This window comes from Lonchura striata, chromosome 16 (genome assembly GCF_046129695.1).
Source record: "Lonchura striata isolate bLonStr1 chromosome 16, bLonStr1.mat, whole genome shotgun sequence".
NCBI lineage: Eukaryota > Metazoa > Chordata > Aves > Passeriformes > Estrildidae > Lonchura > Lonchura striata.
The window spans coordinates 12,237,432-12,254,402 of record NC_134618.1 but is presented as its reverse complement, the minus strand read 5'-3'; the positions used below and the strand labels follow the sequence as shown (position 1 = coordinate 12,254,402).

The window sequence follows — 16,971 nt, the reverse complement described above, 5'->3', positions numbered from 1 at the left end:
TTTCTCGTGAGAAAGAGAACCCCTTGGCCCTGCCTTCTCCACTGGCTTCCTCTTAGCACAGGCATTTGCTTCTTGGCAAATGGGGTCCATAAAATGCTACTGAATGCAACCAGCGAAGTGTTTCATTATATTTATTCTGCAATCACCGTGATAGATCCTTTTCTGGTCTAAATAGGTGCAGTCCCACTGGTTTGTGGGAAGTTTGCCTTCTTGGCATCAGAAAGGAATTGGCTCAACCTGGCCAGGTGGCCAGGAGTCATCAGAGATGCCAGAGAGCAGAGGATCAACCCCTGTGATTCCAGATCTGATTGCAGTTGTTTGCAATTCCATGTATACTCATGGAAGACACTTTATGTGTTAAAACTTGCTGCAAGCCTTTGATATCTTTGACCTTTTAAAAAAGTCTTCTAAATTTTGATATTCCCTAAGCAGACAGCTGGTATTTTTTGATTGAATAGATAGAGATTTCATGTCTAAACGCATTTCTTGGTTTCACTTTGCTGGATTAGTTCACTGCTCCTTGTATGTTCTCTGCTGCTCACAACCTTTTCTTGTGATTTGTTTTTGAGTGATACTATCAAAAGGTTTGCAAAGAATTAAAGGGGCAGAAATGTCCCTGGAAAACCTTAGTGGTGTCCTGCTAGTGTCTCCCTTTGATCTAAACACAGATATTTGGGTACATACAATCCCACCTGCAGCTACACAAAAAATTGCCCCTGATACCTTCTGATTGGAACAAATGCTTGGCTCCCAAGAGCCACGAGCAACCAGATATAGATCCTCTGGGAGGAGGTGGGAAAAACTTAAAAAAATTGCAACCCTTTCAAAATCTTTGGCTGTGGAGAGGGTGGCAAAGGGCCCTCCAAGTGCTGATGCTGAGCCCAGGACATGCTGGATGCAGCACAGCTCTCTTGGTCGCAGCCTCACGAAACAACATCTTAAACACCAGAACTGGTGCCCTATTTTCTTCATCTGCCACCTGAGTAAGTCATCTGGAAAGAGGGCAAGTGATACGTGGTCAACAAAATCCCTCTGAGCAGTTCTCATTTACAGCACAATCATAAAATTCCTGGCAGAAAATCAAACCATTTCCATATCAGTTGAGCACACAGCATTGCGAGCACGGTCAGTGTCAACAGTGCAGGGGCAGGAGACAGAGGCTGCTGTGTTCTTGGTGCTGCAGCTCAGACAGAAGATGAAATCATGGTAGTTCAGCCTTTGGAGACTTTAACTACTGATTTTCTGGCTTTCTGTTTCTGCTAGAATAAAACCTGCTTGTGCTTGGAAAAAAAAAAAAAAAAATTGGTTGTTAGGAATGTGTCTGCATGTGTTTGGCCATAATGACTTAAAAAAACCTCCAAACACTAGAAATACACCTACTTTTGTAGAGATGTATTTACAGTCTCTGCTTGGTGGTGGGATGGTTGCAGCTCTGTGTTTGTAAGGGCTGTTTTTTGCTGTAATGACCAGAGAATGATTTTGGGTGTCTTATAAACAAGTGTGTGGTACAGGGAAAAACAACAGACCATATTTTTGGCCTTGGCTGTATTGTTTATGCCTTTAGCAAGCACCACTTACTCAACTTATTCAGTATTTAAAGCTTGTTTTCTCTACAAAGTACAGGCCCAGGAACACATGGCTTGAACTAAATTTGCCAGCATCAGACCTTTACTGGGGATGGAAAATAGGTCTGGTTTTTTGCAGTTTCAGATTTTGGCTTGGTTCAGGAACAAATACTTCAAATTTTTGAAGTGTTTTGGTATATTGATCCTCGTGACATATTTCTGTTTATTTCAGACACTGAAGAATATAAGGAATAAAAATTTCCAAACTCATTCTACACTTAGCCTGAACTGATTCAAAGCCAGATTTCCTACAGGGATCTTCAGCCCTTGGTACTTTAAGAGGTGATAATTTCCAGAAGGGTGATTTTCTTTGGTGCCATTCTGAAAGGCCCAGTTCATGGCTGAGAAACTCTGGGGCTGCCTGCTGATCCATATCATTGGAGATCTGAGGGTGTTTAATGAATCTCAAATTGAGCAACCAAAAGCAGAAATTCTTCAACTCATTAATTGCTGTGAGAGATCTTGGCCTGACAATATCAATTAAAAGCAGTAATTCTCCAACAGAAAAGGAACATGGTGGTGTGTTTTCAGTGACAGTTGTGATATTACTGATTGCTTACATTTCTATCAAAGACATGCCCTGGTTTCACTTTGGAGTTGTAAATCAACATCACCATAACTTTGGGTGCCTTGCATGTCTTTGTGTTCAGATGTACTTCAGAATAATTTTTGATGTCATGTCCTTCAAAGGTCTCTTTAAAAATCCAAGTCTTGGCCTAATAAAATTAAGACTTCACTGAAATAAAATTAAGATTTCACCCCATCATATATGGGGTATTAGAATATTTACACTAATATTCTGCTGCACAGCAGAATGTTGGGGTAAATTTGCTGTTGCTGCTAATAGACTTTGGCTTCACTACACTGTCAGATTAAACTTTTAGTCTTTGAGTTTCAAATAAGTTTTTTTGCTGATAAAATTAAAAGGTGATGTAGAAATAAAATGTGGAACATTTTGGAGAAGGGTGCAGTGCTATACATAATTTATTGGGCACTCTTTGTACAGTCAATTGTTAAGTTATAAATAAAATAGAGGATTAACACAAGGATGAAAGGGTGAAACTGCGGGTAGTTATTTCCTTTGTATTTCTATTAAAAAAAAGGAAAAGTTTCCAAGTTTGCTCAAACAGCACATTTTGGTTGGTTATTGATATTCACTGTGTTGTACCTATTTTTGGATGTATCACATTGGAGACTTTCTGTCTCACGGAGTGCCTTTTCCTCAGTAAATGTTCTGCAGGCTGCAGAACCGTTCCCAGAGCTCAGCGAGGAGCCCCAGCACAGCCAAGGTGAAACCAGAGGGAGGCAAACGAGCCTCTGCCACTCTGAATTCCCAGTTCCAGAGCTGCTGGAGAACAACTGGACTTCCCTCGTGGGCACAAAGTCCCTGGGGGCTGTTCCAGCTTGGCACCTGCCTGTGTGGCTGTTTCCCCATCCCGCTGGAACCTCAGCCCCCAGCTCCAGCTGGAGCATGGGCACAGGGACCAGCTCCAGAGATCTGCCTGTACCAGGCAGATGGCTTCTGCCAGCAGAAAAATCCCTTCAAGTGGAGAAATGCTGAACCTAAGCAAGATCACAAAAATGAGCTTAGTGGATTTAAGAATAAGATCCATAGGCTTTCCAAAATAATTTGTTGTAGGTCTTTGCGTTGGTGCTCAGAATGAGGTGAGGAAGAAGTTTCTCCTGGATGCCTCAGAGCAGGCTTTGTATCCATGGTGGAGGTGTTTCCTGAGTGTGAGTAGGAATAGCATGGAGTGGGCCTGATGAAAACAACAGGAGTAAAATATATCATTTTGTTATATATAGGCCATGGGCTGAGCATCCCTTGCAGGTGCTGCAGGAGGTGCCTGGTTTGAAATCTCCCAGTTCTGCTACTGGGAGTGGTGCTGACGCAGAGCTGTGATACTGAACAAAAACATTCAGACTGATGAAGAGGAAAGACATGAGCAATTTGAACTTAGGAGTGAAACATTTCCTAGAACTGAGCCTGAATTAAGTCTGGAACAGTTGAACAGGAAATAAGCTAATAATGGGATTTTACAATATGCATTTCCCATATAAGGCATTGAAATGTAGCATAGGTTTCACAGATTTGGTGGCTGATCTTCTGTCTTTTTTGATGAAGATCTCAGGTTCATTCCCTGTTTGTGTAGTTGTGTGTGTGAGTTCCTTTCCCCACTCTAGGTTGAAGTGTTTCATCTCACCACTGGTCTCTGGATGGGCCATTCTAGGCCAGACCAGGGAGGAGAGCAGTTAACAATCCCCTCTTGCTGCCTTTTGTTTTTGTTGGGGAGCTATTTCCTTTAGCCCTTGAGGCTGATGCATAGGAAGGGGAAGAGAGGTGGGGAGCGCCCGTCTCGATGTGGTTCATGCTTCTGAAAATAAGTTCCCCAAAATCTGATGTGGGGAAAGGAAGCCCTGGCTCCACAGAGCCTGCTGTCTCCCTCAATAAACAAAGGACTGGGTTTGGGCACGTTGCCCGAAGTGTTGGTGCAGGGTGTGTTCCCATCCCCACTGCTCTGCCTGGCCTTTTAAGGCGATGTGACAGTGAGCTGGAGCCAAGGAAAGGTGTGTAATTCAGCCGTGATTAATGAGCATGAGCCTCTTCTGCAGCTTCCCTCCTGCTGGAGCATCGCTTGGATTCCTTCTCACAAGTAACTCGCCGAGATTTTCAGAGTTTGGCCTCTTCTGCACCGTCAGTGCAATCTCCTGCCAGCTCTTATGCTGCATTAATTTACAGCCAACTACCTTTCCAAATGTGCTCTGTGCTGTGGAACAGGTTTTGCTTGTAAATGCAAGGCCAGATGTTGAGGAGAGGAGAGCTCCCGTTTGGGCATCTGGCAGTCACTGCTGGGCCACAAACCCATCACAGCTGAAAATCTGAAATCTCTGCTTTGACAACACAATGCTCAGGCTGGCCAGTTTGTGCACTGCTGTAAGAGGTGCCTTCCTCCATGTAATTCAAGAGCTCTTTCAAAACAACACACACCAAGTCACGGTCTCAGTTTTAAACCAGAGCTTGTGCCTAACAAGTTATTTTGATTTCTTGTCGAGCAGGGGTTCACTTTCCAGTTAGAGCTAATGTTTTCCTTTCCTTTTTCTGCAAAATCTGTTAACAAAGGCTAAAGAAACAATGAAGGTAGGTCTACTGGCTATATAAGAAATAGGTCTGATTTATTAAGAAATGTTTCTTTTTTTTTCCAGTGACATATTTGATGCCATGTTCCCTGTCACACACATCGCAGGAGAAACAGTCATACAACAGGGTAATTCCTCCTGTCATTTTTCCTCCTGTGTGTTTCCTAGGGTCCTGTAATTCACATCTCTCCATTTGAGATTTCACCCTCTTTGCTTCATGGGAAGAATAACCATATTCCAAAGGCCTCCAAGCGTGCAGCTGTGTGATAAGTTCATGGATGTAAGTCTCTGCTACACATGCAGAGAACCTCACTCTGGTGGATCTCCAGGCTTTCAAAGTGCTACAGTTAAATATAGATAAACAGAACTTCAAATTAAAATGTTCATTCCTTAGCTGAAGATAGTCAGGAAGTAAACCCCAGCTCAGGATGCATAGGGGTGGCACAGGCAAGCTGAGAGTAATTAGAGATGGAAAATATTTTTATGGTTGTTGGGAATATTCAGCACCTCATTGTGCTGTATCACAGTTATCACACTTGGCAACTTACCTGCATGCCTGCAGCACGTTGTGGAAGGCTTCATTACCCTCAGGCTATATTAAAATCTCTTGAGTGTTTACCCTGAATGAAGTATTGAATCAAAAGAGCTAAATTAATGCAATTGAAAGGTATTAATAGCAAGAAATCATAGGAATACTTTGATTTATTTTAAGGCAAATTAAGGCATATTTAAAGGCAAATTTATTTGAAGGCAAATAAGCAAGGATGTTTCAGAAAATTAATCTCTCTGTAAGTAATCTGGTGTACAAACCAGTGCAAATATGTACAGGATTAAATACAGGGACAGGAAGTTATTGAATAGCTTGGCAGACCTTCAGGAAACAATCACCTTTTGTATTTTGCTTCCAGGTGATGAGGGAGACAACTTCTATGTGATTGACCAAGGCGAGGTGGATGTAAGTATGCTCTTGCAGTATAATATTTATTTTGAAGCTACAGAATAAAACTGTGCTTTGTCAGAGAGCTTGAGCCAGCCACGTGCTGCGGGTCTGTCTCCTTTCTTCTTGAACTAGATTTCACAGGATTGGTTTCATTACTTTGCTTTTGTTGTGTTAAGTTATTTGTTCATAGTTTTAAATTTGGCATGTGTTGCATCCTAGCTTATTTGTCCATTCCAAGCAGGAAATCAAAACCAAGCAAATGACATTATCTTCAGAGCCCTAACCACACCTGGAGGTGTGCAGTGCTTGGCAGAGCAGGCCACCAGGCTGGAATGCACCTGAGGGTTCAGATCAACCATAACGAAAATATTTTCTTTAATCAGTTAGCTTAGCTCATGTGTTGTTTGTTTTTGTTTTGCTTTTTTTTTTTTTGTCCCAGAAATTGAGATACAGCCTCAGGCAGTGAGTTTCATCTTAGAAACCTTAATTTGCTTTTAAAATTAGGTCCAAATATAAGAACAATGCAGCATATTAATAAAGCAAGGATTATTATAAGTGTAAAGTGATCTGTTAGACCACAAAATGTTTACAGGAGTATGCAGTGGTTTAATCAGCAAGTCTTTGAAAATAAGCTATTTTCTGAACCTGCCTTCCAAATCATAAACTATTCCCCTCCTATCATTTCTTCCCTGTATGGAACTCACCCTTTTGCAGTTTTGCTGCAAGCATGTATCCACAGTAGCTGGCTAGGACAGACTTTCTCATTAGCATCTTTACTCTTCAGATGCCCACGTGAGTTTGGTTTTGGCATATTTAAAGAAGAAGGTGATTTATTTTAAATCCAGGCAGGAGGCACAGAGTTATTTTAGTGAAAGTTATTTTCTTTTAGCGCTCTGTTTGTGTCAGGAGACCATCTAATTGGTATTGTTGGGAATTGAGAAACCTCACATGCTGCCTCTGCCTCTGGAAGTTGCTCCTCAGGAAATCCGTCTGACTCACTGTTCCTATCAGACAGCCCTCTCAACAGCAAACACTGCCACATCCACAGGGCCAGAAAATAAAAGGGCAATATTTATAGAACAGTGTTAAAATTTAGTTTTAAAATAATTGGCTTGGGAACGATAGGGAGCTAAATGAGTTCACTGGCTTTGAATCAGACCCGCAAACACGCAAATGCACATGTTGAAGTTATAGATTAATCCTCTTTAAAAATAATTTGTCCTCTCTCAACACCTTTAGGAAAGCTTTCTTCAGTGTTCAGCTCAGGGATAGTGAGGGACTGAATGGCATCAGAAAACAGTTTGCAAACCCCTTGCAGTTACTTGCAAAAAAGTTAATATTCTATATGCACATACTGCTCTTAAAGAACAGTGACAAGGTAGGGTTTCACTGGGTAGATTGTAACTTTGATTTCATGAGCATTATCATTTCCTACTCCCCTAAAATCAGCCTATAGCTGCTAGGACAAATTAAAATGGACATATCCACCACAATGTCACCCTGCCACTTACCAGAGACATGTACATACATCACCTGTGGGACAAATACTTCCTAACAAGACTTAAAAATGCAATTTGGACTGTGCTTGTCTAGAGACCAGTGCAACTTCTGACCAAACCCTTCTGTGACCAGCTCTCAGACTGCCCCACCTCAGCACCCCCTAAGGTGCTTCCTGATGCACCTTTCCACTGCTCTTCCCATCTGCTCAGCTTGGTTCTTTCTCCTTCCTAAGCTTTTCCTAAAACTTCAGCCAGAACACCCCCCAATTCCAGTGCAAGGTGCTGTGCAAGGCAGGAGGTGTTTGCTCACGCAGGAGCCACACGCTGGAAGTTGCCTGCATTAACTGGGAAGCTGCAGGGAGATGATGCCAGCTTCCCCCTCAGAGCAAAGTCTGTTCCAGGGCACCAGGGCAGGGTGAGTGTGGGAATCCAGCATCCCTCTGGCTGCCCTGGCAGGTCTGGGACCCTGGCAGGGGTCAGGAACCCCCCTGGACAGAGCCCCCAGAGACACTGTCTGTGATCTCTGTCCATGGAAAAGAGTTTTCAACCTTACAGGATGAATTACCAGCTCTGAGTGTTTGATATAAGTAATAATTAAGTGTGGCATGGGTGCAAAAGTAACAATTTAAGATTCTAGATTAGGGGTTCAAAGGGGACAAGATGGAGGAAATTTGGTGTGTCTTGTCCTTTTCCTCCTTCTTCATGCCCTCCATGCTTCACTGTGGTGTTGGCATTTTTCTGTTGGTTCAGGCTGGGGACACACTGTCCAATGTAGGTGACAGATATTGGCACGTTATTGTAAATCCAGCCCAGGGAGTTTCTGGTATTTAATGTTTGTAACATCCCACTGAGGGCAGAGCCCCACACGCTGCCCTGCAGGACAGAGCTGGGGCAGAACAGCAGAACATGTTAGAGATAAACAGAATAAACAGCCTTGGAACCAGCACAGACCAACTTTGACTTTGGCAGCAGGGCTGAAAGACAGAGACTTTCTACAATCTCAGAATAATCAATAGCACAGATTCTGACAGGAGAGCTGCTGCTGTGTAGGGCAGCAGCCCCCAGAGTCCCTGGGCAGGCACCATCACCCCATCCATGGTGCTCCCCAGAAGAGTTCTGCCGCTTTCTGGGCAGAACTGCTGAAATCCTTGCTGTCTGAGGAAACCCCAGGGCACTAGTAAGTGAGCTGCTGTTCATTTAAGCCTTGCCAGATACTTTTTTGGCGTGCTTCCATGCTTCTCCAAGAAAGAAAAGTGACTTGGAGTGGAGACAATTGACCCTGAGACTCAGAGCCTCGAGCCATTTTCTGCCTGGTTCAGCTGGTGTTGGCACGTGCACAGAGGCTTTAACCCCTGGCCAGGGTCTCTGCTGCCATTCCCTGATCTGCTTGGGAGTGGCAGGAATATCAGCAGTGCTGCATTCAAGGAGCAGCTTGCTCTGGAATCATCGTGACTGATAAGCTCCCAGGTTTTCCATACACAGATATAAAGGAGGTTGCAAGTGTCATCATAAAATCCCTACCCATGGATGAAAGTCATGACAAAATGGAAAAAAAAAACCAATAAAGTCTATCAACCAAGCAACCAAAACCAAACAGAAACAACCAACAAAGTGAAAATAACAAAATCAATGTGTGGTGTTTTGAGTTTAAAAAGCTGCAGCATGTAAAAGTAATTTTTGTTCAAGTTTTGGCACAGGCACCCCACAGACTAAGTAAGAACTTTCTAAAATTTTCCCTTACAAAATAATCTGAGTCAAATTAGAAGCACTATAAAATATTTTTTAATAAAATAGCACTTCAGTCTCAACTCTTACATTTTCTCAGAGTATAAACAACCCTGTTGGCACAGAATAAAATACCTGTACATTTTCTTCTGTGAGCCAAAGGAAGGGCACAAATTTTCATAGGTGAAGAAGGATTTTAGAATGAGGAAGAGGTAGGCAATGGAAAACATGGGTTTTCCCCTCTTTTACTGTGTCCTACAAACCAGGTACACTTTCACCAAAGCTGGCTTTATTGTATTATCACAGTTTTCCTCCTTAGCACATCAGGGCTGAGCAGAATTTTATCTCATGGCTGTCCCTGCTGATGGGTACAGGGCACACGAGGTAGATGATGGCACAAACTTTGAAGTCTGAGAGGTCACTTGTCTACTGGAAGTTTCCTGCTCAGACAAGTGGGAGCATGTGCCAAAAAGAAGCTGGCAGAACTTAAATTATAGTTTCCAGTAAAGATGTTGAAAGTACCTGCTAAAATATGACTTGCAAAAATCTCTAATCCATATTTCTAAGTATAAAGTGACTTCCTGTTTATTTTAATCTCATAACCTCACATTTTTTTACTTTAAAAAGCACCATAGTCTGCCCTTTTCAAACAGATGTATTTTTTTTTTAGACCCAGCAACTTCCCATTCTATTTAATGTCACAGCAATTTTCTCTACAGGCATTCTCAGGTTTTCTTCTTGTAAGACAAGAGCAGCCAAGCTGTAGTATGGTGAAAATCAAAATGAAAACTTTTCAGTGTTTTTTTCTTTAATTTCTGTGTTTACTATATAAATCTGTATGTGAAGCTATCCATGAATATTGTGGACAATAGATTAAATTATTTCTTGATTTTAGGTCAGATCTTCCTGGAGCCCTTATTTGTATATACAAACTGTCTAATTTGTGTATACAAAGATGAAAATTACACAGTGTTTTATGTGAGAATACTGTTGGATTTTAAAACCAGTTATATTTAATGGTTAGATTCCATCGATTGCTTCTAATTTAAATTCTTCCATCATCAATGATTTTTCTATTATTGGAAGGATGCCTTTTAAAGTTTGGAGTTTTTCAACTTGAACTTGTAAGGATTCTTAAGGCAGTCTCCAAGATCATATGTTCAAATTCAAACATACAAATAAAACACTGTCTTTGAGAAATCTACCCACATAAAAATACCCTTCATGTCTAAGGCTTGTTCATTTTTCCAAGAATAAATAAAACTCATCTTCATTTTTGGAGAACAAATATTAAGGCTTGACAAGACATGAAGCACAAATTATTGCAAACAGATACAAGGGAGAGGATTTAAGACAAGAATTGCCATGCCTGGAATAAATTAGATTGTCTACACAGATCACAAAGTGGCAGCACAAAAAAAAAAAAAAATTTAAAAATGCTAGAAGTTAACTTTAAATCAGCAATACAGAATTAAAGGAAAGATAAATTCACTCCAGTGAAGCTCAGAAATAGATGTTTCTATCCTGCCTTCAAGGTAGAATGCTCATGGCAAGGTTCCTTTCTGCATCTCCAGAGAAAGAAAATAAAGGTTAGAGAGGTTCAGATTCATTCCTGTGGCACTGAATGTTGTATGACTCTGCAACTTCTCCCACAGTTTGTGCCCATGGATATCACAGCCCATTTGCCTCCTAAAAAGATAATAAAATGAACCAGATTGTGTGATTCTCAAGGCCCCAGAAATTGCAGTGTTCATATTAGATGATGGAAACCAATAGAAACCTAAAGTACTTTTGCTCTGTGAAAAGTAGATGGTCCTGATGGCCTGGGCATATTTGGGCATCTGCACTTCTGCTTTTCCTCTTCAGCTGCTGCAAAGAAGGTTCCAGCTATTATGGATCTGTGACTGGCAGGTCAAGTGACAATTAGGAATAATTCTTTTATGTACTCACCACTTTGATGAGAGTTCACAAATGCCTAAAACTGGCTCAGCCAAAACCTCAGCCCAGCATTTTTTAGGATAAATAGGGAGATCATCTGAGCTGCTGCCATATAAAATCGACTTTCATAAGCTGTTCTGAGCCTAAAATAGCTCTGCTTCCCACACCTTACAAACAGAACTTCTTTCCTTTCCACTTCTTTTAAAAAAATCTATTTTAAAGGGCTTTATAGTGGAGCTGAACTCTGTTAAAGGGCAGGATGGCTTTGCAGTGTGCCATCAATGCACTTTAACTTCATCACAAACACAGTTGAGTGTTGGCTTAGGCCTTTGCAGAGAATGAAGTCCAATGGTTTTGCTTCTAGAAAACAACTTATTCTCAAACTGTTTTCTTTTTCAGAGAGTGATATTCGAAATGACATTTTATTGGGGGAGTGAGTGCTGGGCCCAGTGACTGTCAGATCAGTGATTTGGTTTCACCTCAGAGCACTTTGAACCTGACACCCTTAGGGTGGAGGAATGACCATTTGCATAAACTGTTTAAGGCGAGATGTCAAACATGTTCTGTACAGTCTTGTCAAGTAGGACAGCAGAATTAAAGGGGTTTTAGAGCAGTTCAGTAGCAGCCTCTCTAAATAACAACTGTGCAACATTAAATGTCCATCCTTCACTTGCTCAGGCTTGAGTTTTACCAGCATAATTCCCCTCTCTGGGCTGCAGTCACATTCTGCACACTGCTTTAACAAGAAGTATCACCATGTTGCTTAAAAAATATGTGTTGGAATAAGTTTCTTTTCCTGCTTATAATTCAGACCCTTCTACAGTAACAAAATCTGTGTTCAGCAGAAGAGCACGTACTCTTCACATACACATGTATTTTTGGTGTGCTGAAAAAGAGTCAAGGGTACCATGTCACTTGACATTCAGGATGTGATCCAAAACCCATTGGAATTTAGATTTTTCCCCACCATCTCTGAGACTTTTTACTGAGAACACATGGATTACTGTAGTGTAGCAAACCCCGTGACCCCATCCAGTGAAATTCCCGCAGAAGGAGGGTGTCTCCACAGTTAAATATACATCTGGGCAATTTTGCAATGAACCAGTAGAGTTTAGAGATGTTCATGCATTCTTACTATGTCACAAGCCTTTCAGAATCCTCATTTTATTCATCCATTTCTCCTGCTTGTCTCACAAAAAAAAAAAAAAAAAGAAAAAAAGAAAAAAGAAACCACAGAATTACCCGCTTGTTTCACCAGAAAACTGCTTGGGTTTGCCTGGCTTTTTTAAAACTTCTTTTTTTTTTTTTTTTGCTTTCATTTTTTTCACCATGAAGAGAATCAAAAGTAGATTCAATGTTCTGTGAGATTTTCTTTCTGTGGTGAGTGTGAAAATTTGAAAAGGAAGGCTGTTGCTGTTCTCTTGTGTGATATTCTCCTGGGTGACATTCATCCTGTCATGGTGATGAAATGAAGCATTAGCTTTTGTGGCTTCAGCTTTTTCTTGGCAGTCTGCAACCACCTGCCTGTTTGGGATTATTTTTACCCTTTATTTTTAAGCCCCTTGATCCTGAGATGTTCCAGGAGCACCAGGAGCCACCACATTGCCTGAGTTCAGCTGCTCCTTTTCAGCTGAGACCCAAGAGGACTCTTGATCAGCTGAACTGCTTTGTGGCCTCATCCATCTCCTACTGAACCAGCATTTCACTGGCCTCAGTAGGAGCTGGTGCAAATCTTAATTGAATATTGTGAAGATAAATTTGGATTGATTCCAGCTGTATTTTGTATTATGTCTTTTCATCATAAAACGAAGATGGAGTTAAAATTAATACTGACAGATTGTTGAGTTTTGACCCTAGTTCATTTATTTTAGTCACCATCTTTTCTCATGCCTGGCTTGAGCACAGCTCTAATTCATGCATTTTTTAAAAACTGCTGGTTTATTACTCACTAATTGGTGTCAGGTTATGGTCTTTGACTCTGCAATACTTTTCTGCTTAAGATGAGAATACCTGCTCTTTTTTCATATTATTTTTCTTCACAGAACTCCCAAGCAAATGAAATGAATACTGGTTGATTTCTGCTGTTACTGGTCTGGAACAGGTCGGGGCATATTCTGCCCTGAGTAAATGCACACAGTATTTCCTGCCCTCCAAACTCACAGGCACAGTGACAGAATTGAAAGGGTTTATTGTGCAGTTTAGAGCAAGCTGCAGGATGCACAGCCCACAGCAGCCTTTGCATGCACTCTTATGGCTCATGAGCAGCATTGTTCATGAATAAATAGTGAGGAAGAAGCTGCCCAGCAGAAAACTCCTGCATGAGTCCCTTCCTCCAGGGAAGATGTCACATAGCACTCAAGTGCAGGAATTCTTCTCAAATTGAACATCATCCAGGAAAAATATGGCAATAGTGACATCAATCCCTACCATGTTCCAAGAGGATATAGTACCTAAGTAGGATGTAGGTCAAACTCTGCTTCTTGAACTCTCTAGAGCTGATGTTAAAGGGTCATTCTGCTTAGAGCTTCTCAGGTCCAAAGCCCCTAGTCCTCTTCACTAAGGGACATCTATATAGTTGCATTTAAATGTGTTTTGGAGGCTTAGGGAAGAAAAGAAAAAAAAAAGTTCTTTTTCACAAGATATTTCCTTGTTTTGACTGTTTTTCATTTCATGGCCATGGCACATTTCAGTAATCCTCATTACACATATCAACAAACCTTCCTTTCAAGTCTGACAGTGTTAATAAAAAGCCAAAGTTGTGACAGTTGTCCTTGTTGACTGCCTGAGCATTGAACACAAGGGGGAAAACATGATGCCAGCTAACCATGGGAGCTGAAAACCCAGAGAGCAAATAAAGTCCTTGTCCTGAAGCAAGACAACTTGAAATTCTGTCCACAGAGCAGGTTGCTCCCCTCTTTGGGGACCAACTGTCGGAAGTGTCGCGCTCTTGTTTCCCTTCTGTGCCCCCAACACTGACAATTAGAAAAGAAATTGCTAACAGCCTTTTGGATAACTGGCAGCTGGGAGGAGAACTCCGACTGAGTGCCCAAACTGCTTTTGCTTGTTTTGTCTTGTGCTGTGGTAGGTTTATGTCAACGGGGAGTGGGTGACCAGCATCGGGGAAGGCGGCAGCTTCGGGGAGCTGGCGCTGATCTACGGAACCCCCCGGGCTGCCACCGTCAAGGCCAAGACAGACCTGAAGCTCTGGGGCATCGACAGAGACAGCTACAGACGCATCTTGATGGTGAGCTCATGGGGAAGGGCTTCCTTGTGCCGCTGGTATTTTTCACTTTCTGTTGCAGTTCTGTGCTCAGAGTGCTTCCACGTGAAAGAGAGCGGACATGGCAAAATCACTGAGTGACTGAATGAAGCGAGCTGGAAGAAAAGGGGACAGGATTCAGCAGAAAGGCGCTGAGTCAGAAATGCAATTGAGAAACATTATGCATAACTGTTCTGTGAATGAAAACCTCAGGAGGCCTCTGTTACCCACCAAAGCTATGCAAATCCTCTCCTTATCGTGAGCCTGGAAATATCTCTCAGCAGCACCCCTTGCCTGTGAAGTCTTTGTCTGATCTTGTATTGCATTCCTCAAGGCAGGTGATAGAAAGTAAATCCAGCTCCACTAAAATAATAAAAAGTCCTGCTTGGACTGTGCCCTCCATCTTTGTTAGCCAGCACCCAGCCACACATACCATGGGGTTGTAGCTGCTAATGATTCATTGCTCTGCTCCTTTCAAACTCCCTCATCCCTGCAGCAGAGCTCCACAGACCTTTGTGGCACCTGGGGCGTGTGCTAGCTTATGGATTTGCTGTTGGTTCTTCAGTGGTGAGTTTATAATGGAAACTTTGACAGATAATTAACTTCAGCAAAGTCATAACTTTTTTATGAGTTTGTTTCCAATGTCCATGTGCATATCTTCCTTCTCCATAAAATATTCCTTTCTTTTTGATAATTAACAGACATTACTCTGTGTAAAGCTTATTTCTCAATAGGACTTGTCTCTAAAAGCTGCATTGTTCCATTCTGATCTGAAGGAAATGACATTGTGCTCTCAGATTAACACTTTTGAGATCATCTGTATTTCCAGTGGGTGTTACAGAAAACAGAAAAAACAGCAAAGGAACTGAGTAGATTTTACCCTTAAATGATTAATTCTTAAGCAGCAGGGTAAAAGTGATCTTTGTTTACCCTGTGTGATGGCTCTTGGGTGTCTATATGAGCACTGCTGGTGTTCACTCCCTATTTTATGGGCTGAGTTCAGTATCACATAAACAAACATCACACTGGTGTTTAGGAGGGTACAGCTGATGGAAATTTATTCCATCCCAAAATATTCAGCCTGATGTTCCAAGACAAAATAGGGGAATAATTATGAAAAGTGTTTTGTCTTCTCTCTTGTGGGTCAGCAGGATGAATAATTTTGAAAGGTTCCCAGTGTAGGCAAGCAGGCAGAGGTATTTCTAAAACTCAGAGCAAAAGAATTTCTAAGGAGATGTAAGAGGCACACCCAGCTTATTTGTCCCATGCCCTACAAGGGTGCAGTGGAGGAGTGTCTGGGATAACTGGTGTGACAAACCTGCAAGCCACAAGGAAGGATCCAAAATTCAAAAGTAAAGGAATGTAGGAGGGAAATAAATGTCAGGACAAGGCACACGTTCCTTGGCTTTTTAAGCAGAGCTTTCTGCAGCTGCTTGTGGTAAGGAATTGAAGGGACAGGTTCACAGGCTTTGCAGCCTGGAGGTGATTTCAGTGTTGGTGTTGATGGAACTAGAAGTACCTAAAATCAGCCAGCCCTGTGAGCTGTCAGGTTTGGTCATGTGTCCATTATCACCTGATAGCACACTTCAGAAGATGAATATTTGATGCAGAGGCAGGACTTTGCTAAAAGGACTGAAAGTCCCAAGTGGGAAAGACTGTGTTTTTAATGCTAGTTTGGGTTGTACATACAAGCTGAATATTATGATTGTATTTCTGTTTGATTCTAGTGTAGTGCTAAGTGCTTTTCAAATTAATTTATGTTCTCTGGACCAGTGCCTGCTGTACCCTGCCCAGCAAGCTCAGTTTTTGCACTTGATGAGACCTTTTGATTAACATGGATATATTTCTCTCCCTCTCTTGCTTCTTGTAGTTTTTTTTTCACAGTTGAGGCCACTAAAAATTGGTGGTCTGTTGCACTGTGTTAGATACACAGACAGCATTATTGGTACTGAGATAGGAAATATTTCATAGTAAATTATTTGCTGCAGGTGTAGAAAATGTCCCATTTTAAATGCAGTCCATGGTGAATGCAATTTACCTGTCCACACTGAATGAATCCTGTCACCTTCCCATTTATTTGTAGGTGCAGGGTGGATAACTTTGTTGCTGTAGGTGGAATTAGACACCTGTCTTTGTGCAGTCGTGTGGGGACAGGTTACAGTGGCTCTCTGCACATTTCCTCAAGCCTAAGAATTAATTACATCATGTTTCAGTGGCTGCATTTCATACTTGAAGCTGACTCCACCATTATGGGTCTGATTTGCTGTGCTCAGTTCAGTGTGGTTTCCTGCCATTTAGCCTTTAACTGGGTATTTTGGATGCAGAAATTCTTCTGGTTTTAAATAAGGAGTAGTAATGTTCAGGGTACTTTTTGAAGTGTATCATTTAAGATGGTTTCAAAACTTGGGAGCAAGCAGGTTTCTGTTTTCTGGTTGCAAACCCTTTTGTCCAAGGAATAAATGACCTTTTTCTGCCAAAGATTGTTGCTGTAGTCAGATAAAGCCCCTCCATAACCCCGGATAGTTATTTCTCTTGTCTGCATTCCTTCCCTACCATGACCAGCCCCGTGTTTTCTCAGTCAAGTGTTGAAATTTTATTCTAGTTGTAAATATTTATTTGCAAATCATGCCTTCAGAGCCACACTTGCCAAAAAGATTTTATCCTGTCATGAGACACTTGACTCTCCACCTCATTTCTCCTTGCAGGCACTATTTTGGTCCTTCACTTTGCATTTAATAATTTCTTGTTTTTATTTCTGCTTAGTGCCATTTTCCCCACTTAGGTGTCTCATTGATCGTGACTGGTTTATGATATGAATAAAATGTATCTCAGGGGGTTTGGAGTTTG

The 16,971-nt window shown here is 41.6% G+C and overlaps 1 protein-coding gene across 4 annotated transcripts in view; it reads left to right on the top strand.

The window, feature by feature from the left end:
- Nucleotides 1–16,971, top strand: part of PRKAR1B (protein kinase cAMP-dependent type I regulatory subunit beta) — a 93,661-nt gene that overhangs the window by 47,876 nt on the left and 28,814 nt on the right. For all 4 annotated transcript variants that reach the window (XM_021539728.3, XM_021539727.3, XM_021539729.3 and 1 more), the window contains exons 5-7: nucleotides 4,830–4,891; nucleotides 5,672–5,718; nucleotides 13,951–14,109. In XM_021539728.3, coding sequence (XP_021395403.1) covers nucleotides 4,830–4,891; nucleotides 5,672–5,718; nucleotides 13,951–14,109 — 268 coding nt within the window. The remainder of the gene's footprint in view (nucleotides 1–4,829; nucleotides 4,892–5,671; nucleotides 5,719–13,950; nucleotides 14,110–16,971) is intronic.